Consider the following 10,168-nt stretch of genomic DNA (forward strand, 5'->3'; position numbering starts at 1 on the left):
GCCGGGCCGCCGAGTCCAGAAGGAGCGGAGCCGTGGAGACTGCGCTGGGTGGCGGAGGGTCCGATGGCGGATGGCCCGCGCGTCTGGTGTCCTCGAGGGTCCCGCGGAAGGCGGGCTGAACTTGTATTTCCCTGGAAATTGCCCAGCAGAGGCGCGGGTTCTTGAGCTAAAATCCCTCGGGCTTTCGTATCTGGGGCTGCGGGCATCGCTCTTGACGCTTCCCCGCCCTCCAGCAACCGACTGGCCAGTGAGGGTTCAAACTTCTCGGAGGATGTGTGGGCTGGAATTGAGGATGGACCCGCTTGGGCGATGCAAGCCTGGAGCAGATGCTTGGACGTCCTAAAAGGTTTTGCAGATAAGTTAGTCTCCATAAATTCTGTTGTCGTTGTTTTAAGGAAAGAGAAGAGAGTCGACAACGCTGAAATCCAAAAATTCATTTCCAAAAAGGCGGATCTGCTCTTTGCACTTTCGTGGAAATCAGATGCACCTGCAACTTCTGAAGTTCATGAAGACGGTGAAGGTGAGCCGAGTTTTAAAAAATCTTTTGATTGCGGTTATTTTTTTTAACAGTGCTTCATTCAGATAAAACAGAACACAAAAACTAGGGTTAGTGATTTTGTAAATTACTTTTTTCAGATTCTTATGCAGTCATGCCACCTTTAGAGCAGTTCATGGACATACCTAGTATGGATCGGAGAGAGCTGTTTTTCCGAGATATTGAGCGTGGAGATATCGTGATTGGAAGAATTAGTTCCATTCGGGAATTTGGGTTTTTCATGGTGTTGATTTGTTTGGGTAGTGGCATCATGAGAGATATATCTCACTTGGAAATCACAGTAAGTTACTCACTTTTCAGTTAACTTGATTGCTTCTGTTTTTGAGTCGCTTCGGTGAAAGAATTATTGTTTTGCATATGTGGATTTTTTTTTTTTAATATCATTGATCGGCTGCCTCCTGCACGCCCCCTACAGGGGATCGAGCCCACAACACAGGTATGTGCCCTTGACCCGAATCGAACCCGGAACCTTTCAGTACACAGGCGGATTCTCTATTCGCTGAGCCAAACCGGCTAGGGCTGCATATGTGGAATTTAATGAACAAGCTGATCTACCAAACAAAATAAAGACAGACTCAGAGAGAGCAAGCAGACAGCTCTGATGGAGGGCCAGAGGACTGGATTGATTGAGGAGGACGAGAGAGAACGAGGGAGAGAACTCAGTGTGGTGATTGGGGGTGGGGGTGAGGGGAAGGGGGCATAGAGGGGATAAATGGTGATGGGAAAAAGAAGAGAAAGAACCTGAAAGCAATAATAAAAAGAATTAGGTCTTTGCATCCAGTTGTGCTTAAGTGTACCCTGCTGACAGTTTTGAGAATTAAATATTTTAATTGGAGAAAAAGTACCATTTTCTTTTTTAAAAATTCTTAGCAGTGAAAGAGTTACTCCATTTCTGGTTTGGGGATTTTTTTTGGTCTCCTTGGTTGGCAGGGTGGGGTCCTTTTTCAAATGTTACAACAGATGTCGATGGGTATGGTGAGATTGATTGGTATTTGGGCTTTTTTTTTTCTAGCTGAACATGTTCTTAGTATTTGGCATTATGTACTTGCATATGGATAATTTAGAAAAAATTCCTGGCCTTTTTATGTCTTTGCAGTAATTGATCGTGATGTATATATTATGAGATACTTTGCCTGAGATAACTAGTCCTGAATTTGAAATAATGTGTCACTTTAAAAGGTTTGATATTTGCTGTCTATCAAGGCAGATGAAAATGAAGAAATGCAGGAGATATCACAGACTGAATAGCAGACATACACTTTGGAGAATTCACATTTCATTTTCATTGGAATTCTCACACTGGACAAATTTTCATTTCATTTTTAACAAGTGCAAAATATCTTTTTGCTTTATCATCCACACTCATATTTGGTTCCTAAAACTAATTGCAAATTTTATGAGATTTTAGATTTTGAACTGACTCAAAAAACTTGTTTAATAGTGTTTGGACACAGAAATGACTTAAAATTTAAATCCTTACTTAAATTTAGACTTTAGGATGCTAGTTGATTTTTTTTAAGGTTATATCAACTATTAGCCATTTATACTGAACAAGTAGGATAAAAGAAGACCTTTTTCACCAATGAATAGGAAGTCTGTTGTTTTAAAATACTTCTCATTGCAGGCTCTTTGTCCATTAAGAGATGTGCCTTCTCACAGTAACCATGGGGATCCTTTATCGTATTACCAAACTGGTGATATCATTCGAGGTGATCAATTTCATCATATTAATAGAAAAGTAACATTTGTCAGATTTTATAAATTAATTTTGAAAATGTAGTTTAATAAGAATAGTGTTTGAAAGGATTTTTGTTTGTTTGCATTTTCTTGCTAATCAGCTTAGTTTTCTTATTTTTTAAGCTGGAATCAAGGATATTGACAGATATCATGAAAAGCTTGCAGTATCTCTGTATAGCTCATCTCTTCCACCGCACCTATCCGGTATTAAATTAGGTGTAATTAGTTCTGAAGAGCTTCCTTTGTACTACAGGTAATTTTTCTACATTAAAACAGTTTCTTGACTTAAAAAATAGCAAATTTTGTCCAACTTCTAACAACAAAGTAAAATTTCAATTTCTCTTATTTCAAAGTATGCTCATTATATTTTTATACCCTTAAATTTCTTCAAACTTGATAAAAGGCCCTAACTGGTTTGGCTCGGTGGATAGAGCGTCGGCCTGCGGACTCAAGGGGCGCAGGGTCGATTCCGGTCGGGGGCATGTGCCTTGGTTGTGGGCACATCCCCAGTGGGGAGTGTGCAGGAGGCAGCTGATTGATGTTTCTCTCTCATCGATGTTTCTGGCTCTCTATCCCTCTCCCTTTCTCTCTGTGAAAAATCAATAAAATATATTTAAAAAAAAAAAAAAACTTGATAAAGGGAACCCAGTCATGATATTGCCACACTTTCATGTACGAATTATAGTATGAGTATTTAAACCCCATGCGATAATTTTATCTCTTTAACAGAAGTGGACATGCTAATTATTTTTTGTTTTCATTTTTTGTTTTTGTTTTTCTTAAGGAGGAGTGTTGAACTAAATAGCAATTCTTTGGAATCCTATGACAATATTATGCAAAACTCCTTGGGATTTGCTAACCCAGGAGTAGTTGAATTCCTCCTAGGAAAATTAGGAATAGATGAATCTAATCCACCATCTTTAATGAGAGGCCTACAAAGGTATAGTAAATCAGTATTATTTATTAAGTGGTAAGGTATTGAATGGTGTGGAGCTCCAAAGTGGCATAATTGAGGGACATGTTCAACTATACTAAGCCTAGTGGCAGCAGTATGACAAAGGTTGAATGAACTAGGTGATCCTGCCTCCTTCTGGAACTAAGTCTCTTATCAGTAATTAGAATTGTACCAGGTGACCAAATAGAGAAAGATTTAGAACATTTATAAGAATTTTATGTATACCCTAAAGAAAAATAATGTCTAAGAATAATGGTCATTCCTGAGAGTTCAGGAAATTTATTTTGTAAATGGAATACAGGCTTCTTGCTTGGGATTCACTTTTTCAGTGTTGAGTTTTTGTTATCTGTCAGGCAGTGAACTATAATTACAAAAAAGTATTTATACGGTTTGAATTTTTTTCTTAATAGCAAAAATTTCTCTGAAGACGATTTTGCTTCTGCATTAAGAAAGAAACAGTCTGCATCTTGGGCTTTAAAATGGTATGAAGATTTTGTCTTTCAACAATTGAATTACCTGGCATAAAAGGTTAGGGTAAGGCAAAGAGTTCTTATGTCATCATTAAGACCAACTTTGTTTATAAATGAATTAAAGTGAGTTTTTGACATTAGCTTTCTTATAGGTGTAAATGATATTATGTTGTAAACTTAACAGACTTAAGTTTTAGCCAACATCATAATTTTTTTTTTTTCAAAAGGAATTGGTATATTGATATCTAGATTTCCTAAAATTTGTTACAAAACTATCCAATGGCAGAATGCTTTTAGGTATTTGGAGAGTATGGAAGGCTAAATATTAGCCAAATTTGATTTGCTTTAAAATTTTACCCCTGCTAACATTTTGTTTCGATATTCTGTGAAATGCTTTTGATACTTTATAACTATCTTTTTAGTGTGAAGATTGGAGTTGATTATTTTAAAGTTGGGCGCCACGTGGATGCTATGAATGAATACAATAAGGCTTTGGAAATAGACAAACAAAATGTGGAAGCTTTGGTAGCTCGTGGAGCATTGTAAGTGGATTGTGGGTTTTAAGGAATATTTACAAGGTGAATGTGCACAAGATTTATACATAGCCCACAAGATAAATTTCTTACTTTGTTTCATATCTCCAGATATGCAACAAAAGGAAGTCTGAACAAAGCAATTGAAGATTTTGAACTTGCATTGGAAAACTGTCCAACTCACAGGAATGCAAGAAAATACCTGTGCCAGACACTTGTAGAAAGAGGAGGGCAGTAAGTGTCAGACTTTGTTCTGTAGTATAGGTCCACTATTCAACCAACTACTATAAGATCTTGAACTTAATATAAGGAAATAGCATCTTTAACTCAATTCAGACCATTCTTAGTTTCGATTTTGGTTGACAATGTTTTGTAAGTATAGTCCTCTAAATTTTCTAGTCACTTTTTTCTTATTACTGGGGTTCTAATTGGATATATTTTAGTGATTTGAGTTTCTTTTCCTAAATGCCTATTCTCATTACATAGAAATGTAAATTAAATGTAAAGGTACAAGAAATTAGGTAAATATTCTTTTCCTGGACATACACTAGAAATTTTAATAGAGAGAATTTAATTTCTAATTCATTTCATCATGTTAGTAGAAAAATACCAGAAATATGAATTGAGAGCTCCTGTTAATTATGAATAAGGTTTCACTGTTATATTCAGTTTTTTGCTCTACTCTGTCCAATAAAATCCACAAACTCCAGATTAAATGGAAGAACAAATTATTAAGAAAAAACTCTATATCTTATGTTACTCTTCTGAATTGCATTGTAAATATTTAATGACTAATAGACTGGTCTAATTTATAAAATATTTTGAAGGAATATATTTTAAGTATAAGTAATTTGCTAACAACTTTAGTAATTTTAAAAGTTTATAATAGCATTTTTTGCTATTTTTAAAATAGAATTATCTGTTTTCTCTTTCATGAATTTGCCTGATCATTCCAGTTTGTATGATCATACCAGAATTCCAAATTGAGATTTTTGCAGTATTTGTTAACTCATGTGAACTTCTGCTTAGATCCAAATGATTGGAGCAGCTTTTTACTTTATGACTAGGTAGATAGCTAGTACCTACTTAGGTGTGGTTATCTTATTACCCATATGTTGGTGTCTTTTTACTAAGTGAATGGCAACACCACCTATCCAGTTACCATAAGCCATAATGTTGATCATCTTTGACTGGTGCCTTCCCACATTCCATCTGTCACAAAAGTTATCCCATTGAAGCCATTGGGATTTTCTTAATTTGTTTCACAGTAATTACTTTTTCCTACTTTGAAAACTGAAAATATTTTGCAAAGTCCTTTCACTGCTTTATAACCAAATTTTCTAATTCTGATTTTTCATAGCATAGACTTGTGAGCGTCATCTGATAATGATCCTATCTACAGGCTAGTTGTGATATGTTACATGTATGTGTTGGTATTTCCAACTTAACAGTAAATATTCTGGGAAAATATTTCTGTGGAAAGGAAAATTCTTCATAAACGGCTAGCAAAAGCCAATGTAATTCTATGGTAAAGGTCAAGATCCTACTATATTAACAGAGGGCATCAGTTGATCGTGCATTATACTAAACTGCCATTGCTGGGCCCGCAGCATGGATTTAGTTACCAGTAATGGATTCCTATTTGTTTGTTTGTTTTACTTAGGGGTTTATTTTGTTTTTCAAACTGAAATATAACTCATTTAATATGTTACTTTCAGGTGTACAAAGTAATGGTTTAAAATATAGGGTGGGGCAAAGGTAGGTTTACAGTTGTGAGTACACAAAAGTTATTTGTGCATTATTATTTGTTAATTATTTTTATATGAATGACTGTAAACCTACTTTTGCCCCACCTTGTATGTATATATTGCAAAGTAATTACCACAATAAGTCTGGTTAACATCCAATACCACACATAATTACAAATATTTTGTTTAATTGTGGTGAGAACTATTAAGATTTATCTTAACAGCTTTTAAATATACAATACAGTTTTATAAACTATAGTCACCATGTTGTACATTTTCAAGACTTAATCTCATAACCGAAAATTTATACCTTTTGACCACTTTCACCCATTTCACTCACCCCCCAACCCCACCCCTAGCAACCACCAATCTGGTCCCTGAATCTGTGAGTTTGGTTTCGTTTTGTTCTGTTCTATATGGTTTTACATGGTCTCTTTACCAAAAAAATAGTAAAAAACTATGGTTTAGGTATTATTCAATTTGGAAAGTTAAGTTGCTAAACACATTTTTTTCCTTATTAAGTTCTCTCTTATAAGCCCTAGACCTGTATGCATACTTAAGGACTTTTTATTTTTACAAAAAAGCTAAATCTTCTTCTCAAATTTAGGTTAGAAGAAGAAGAGAAATTTTTAAATGCTGAAAGTTACTATAAGAAAGCTTTGGATTTGGATGAGACTTTTAAAGATGCAGAGGATGCTTTGCAGAAACTTCATAAATATATGCAGGTGATTCTTTATTTCCTCTTAGAAATTTAGTGATATTTGAAACTAATGCCAAAACTTAGCTTTCTTCTGTGGAAAATTATTCTGGATTACTTACGGCATTATGAAAAGTCTCTTTCTAAATACAGCTTTTCCTAATTGGGTTTGGCATTGCTTCATAATGCCTCTTCTTTTTTTTATTTATTAGTACTCAAAAGTAAAAATAGCCCTATAAGAAAATTCTAATTGCCTAAATTTGGTGTGTGGTTTTGAGTACTGTCCTTGTAGTGAGCTTTCCTGGTGGTTACAAAATTCAGTGATGTTACGGTAATTGAGCTAATTCTAAAAATCTTTTTGAGAGATATTTTAAACTGTCTTTTCCTGTAATACTGATGATGATGTTTTCTCATGCATTTTTTTCTGAATTGGACCGTTGCTGCTGTGTCTGTGACATCTGGTGCTGCTCATCCCCATCCTCAAACTGGAAAATGATTTCTTATGTAATCATGCGTCCAACTGGGCTGTGCTATTTTTTAAATGGTTTGTATTTGAACATGGTGATTCCTCCCTCAATTCACCTAAATGGAATGTATTTGAATTTTATTTCTACAATCTGTGTCCTGTTTAAATTTTGAAATAACTTCTATTTATTTTTTCCCTGTCTTGCACTCTGGGTTAATGGTACCAATGCAATGGCTTCCCCTTTTTTCATGGAATACCAACTGCAATATGGTCCTCAATACTGTTCTGGCTATTCCAATGATTGATGCCAAACACCTGTATGATTAATTTTTATGTGTAAAAAAAACTTGTTTACTGCTGGATATGTGGTGATTTGGGTATACCACATTTGATTTCTGGTGGGGGGGGGGGGGGTTTTTTGAAAACTGGGTTTTAAACATTCTTCTATTTTTAACGTGTGGTTTTTTCCGATATCTGGGTTCTAAAAGAAATCTTTGGAATTAAGAGAAAAACAAGCTGAAAAGGAAGAAAAGCAGAAAACAAAGAAAATAGAAACAAGTGCAGAAAAGTTGCGTAAGCTCTTAAAAGAGGAGAAAAGGTAAACTGTAACATTCAGTATTTTTTTACTTAAAGCAACTACTGAGTTGTACCACAGTGCCATGTAGAGGTAAAGTAAGTAAAAATATAAAAGTATTTCAAACCATAATCAGTTATTCTTAGCAATTAAGAGTACCAGAAATTTTTCTGAGAGGTTAAGGAAAGTGGAATTGTAAGGCTAGAAATCTGAGGGTAAAAAATAATTACTGTAACCTTAAATTTAAAATACATAATGTTATTTTAATTATCTGTATTTTAGGGAGTAATGCTTTAGAAATAGAGCAGTGGTCTCAACTGGGGGCAGTTTTGTCCAAGGGACATTTCTGGTTGTCATACTGGTGGAGTGCTATTGGCATCTAGTGGGGCAGAGGTCATGGGTGCTGCTAGACACCCTATAGTGGTGTTGTAGGACCCCTCCACCCCCGCACTCCCAGCCTACACTTCCAACAAAATGTCAGTAGTGTTGAGGTAGAGAGGTTATCTATGCTCTAGAGGTAGTCAGAAATAAAATTTTAATTCCTTTATGTGTTCAGCAGGTCTTGTTTTTAAGGTAATGTTGGAAATGTCACTGTGTGTAACAGAAATGGATTTGCTTAGAGTGACAACTGTCTACACAAGTATTTTTTTTTTCCAAAGTACCGCTTGCTGGTACAAGTGGATCTGACAGTAACTAAGATTACTATAATTGCTTATCTAAGCCACAGCTTTTATGACATCTTTAAGGGGAACAAAATAGAACTAAAAGCTTTATGGATAATTAAGAAACATTTTTGTACTTAACATCTGATGAATTAACTACTTTTTTAGGCTAAAGAAAAAAAGAAGAAAGTCAACTTCTTCCTCTTCAAGTGTTTCTTCTGGTGATGAATCAGTTTCTTCTTCTTCATCCTCCTCCTCTTCTGGTCACAAAAAGCATAAGAAACATAGGAGGAATCGTTCAGAGTCTTCTCGAAATTCCAAAAGGCATTCAGCTAAGGCATCCTCAAATCAGATAGATCAGAATAGGAAAGATGAGTACTTCCCAGTTCCAGCCAATACTTCAGCATCTTTTCTTAACCAAAGACAAGAAGTGGAAAAACTACTGGAAAAGCAAGATAGGGTACCATATCAGAAGAAGCAGGTAAAAGAGAAAGATAGATGCCCTGTCTCTTCATCTTCAGTTGAAATTCCGGATGATTTTGGAGGTAGGTCTGAAGATTCAAGAGACTTTTATAATAGCTATAAAACTCAGGCAGGTAGTAGCAAAACAGAAAAGTCATATAGATATGAAAGACATTTTTCCAATAGAAGGGATTCCTCAGATTCCTTCTCTAGGAATCCAGAAGACAAGTTAAAAAATTATGGTTATAGAAAATTTGAAAAAGACTCAGATGGAAGAAAAGAGCACTATAGAAAGTGGGAGCCAGGTTCCGTGAGGTATTCCACTTCCCCAGCAAGCTCTGACTACTCTTCTAAGTCAGTTGAAAAATATAAAAAATGTAATTATTCTGGATCACGTGATTTCAATAGACATGAGCAAAGATATCAATTAAGTAAAAGTCATCGAGAATATGAAAGAGAGGATAATTTTGAGGAGAGTATTAAACCAGAGGCTCCAGAAGAAGAGCTAAGTAGCAAAGAGCATTCAGAAAGTGGAGCTAAAAAAAATTTACCTCAAAATTTACTCAATATATTTAATCAGATAGCTGCATTTGAGAAAGAAAAAGGAAATAAGCAAAAAAAATAATATGCCAAGGGAATCAGCACTGTTTTTTACTAAAGGCTGTTAATAAAAGTTTTAGGTCTTAATCGTAACAGTCCAGTGCAGAAATCTCTACTCCTAAAATTATTTTATTTGTAGAGATTGCAGAAATCAAATGCTTTTCTTTAAGAGCTTTACATTCATTATCTCATTTAATCTTCATAATGATTTTTTTTTCAGCAAATGCTTTCAACCTATTCTTAAACTGTATCTTCTAGTTGTAGGTCCCCTTTCACAGCTTGATTCGTAGACTTCATATATATGTTTATGTACAGTATTCCTTATTCTGTTTGAAACTTCAGTTAAAGATAATTCTCAAAGTATTGTTTCTTCATTGTATTATGGGGTATGAGATTTCCTTGGGTCTCCCTTATCCTGCTGTTGGAGAGAAAATTAAATTTGTGCACTGAACACCTGGGTTTTTTCATCAAAAATTATTTCTCTTTTCTGTTAAATTAAAAGCCCTCAACTTTTGAAAGAGATATGTTCTTTAAGTACTATTTTATATTTATCATTTGTTTAAATATTAAATTTTTACGTAACTGTTGTTTTAAAATGATAGGCAGATCATCTGTCTTGTCTAATTGGCCTCTAAAGCCTGATTCAAGTAAAAGAGACTTATGTACCAGCTTAACAAGTACCTTAGGAATAAAGCCATGAACATTAAA

The 10,168-nt window shown here is 34.9% G+C and overlaps 1 protein-coding gene across 1 annotated transcript; it reads left to right on the top strand.

The window, feature by feature from the left end:
* The first annotated feature begins 294 nt into the window (after positions 1–294).
* Positions 295–10,168, top strand: TTC14 (tetratricopeptide repeat domain 14). Its single transcript, XM_005859499.2, has 11 exons — positions 295–520; positions 637–836; positions 2,181–2,265; positions 2,417–2,546; positions 3,078–3,233; positions 3,659–3,730; positions 4,141–4,260; positions 4,363–4,485; positions 6,607–6,724; positions 7,651–7,760; positions 8,567–10,168. Exons 1-11 carry the CDS (start codon positions 310–312, stop codon positions 9,483–9,485), a joined length of 2,244 nt encoding a protein of 747 aa, XP_005859561.1. The 5' UTR covers positions 295–309; the 3' UTR covers positions 9,486–10,168.

The sequence above is a fragment of the Myotis brandtii genome, unplaced genomic scaffold (genome assembly GCF_000412655.1).
Source record: "Myotis brandtii unplaced genomic scaffold, ASM41265v1 scaffold127, whole genome shotgun sequence".
NCBI lineage: Eukaryota > Metazoa > Chordata > Mammalia > Chiroptera > Vespertilionidae > Myotis > Myotis brandtii.

Coding starts and splice junctions, on each gene's coding strand:
- TTC14 (XM_005859499.2), top strand. CDS start 310: ATGCAAGCCTGGAGCAGATGCTTGGACGTCCTAAAAGGTTTTGCAGAT. Junction 3,731..4,140: donor GCATCTTGGGCTTTAAAATG/GTATGAAGATTT, acceptor CTATCTTTTTAG/TGTGAAGATTGGAGTTGATT. Junction 4,486..6,606: donor CTTGTAGAAAGAGGAGGGCA/GTAAGTGTCAGA, acceptor TCTCAAATTTAG/GTTAGAAGAAGAAGAGAAAT.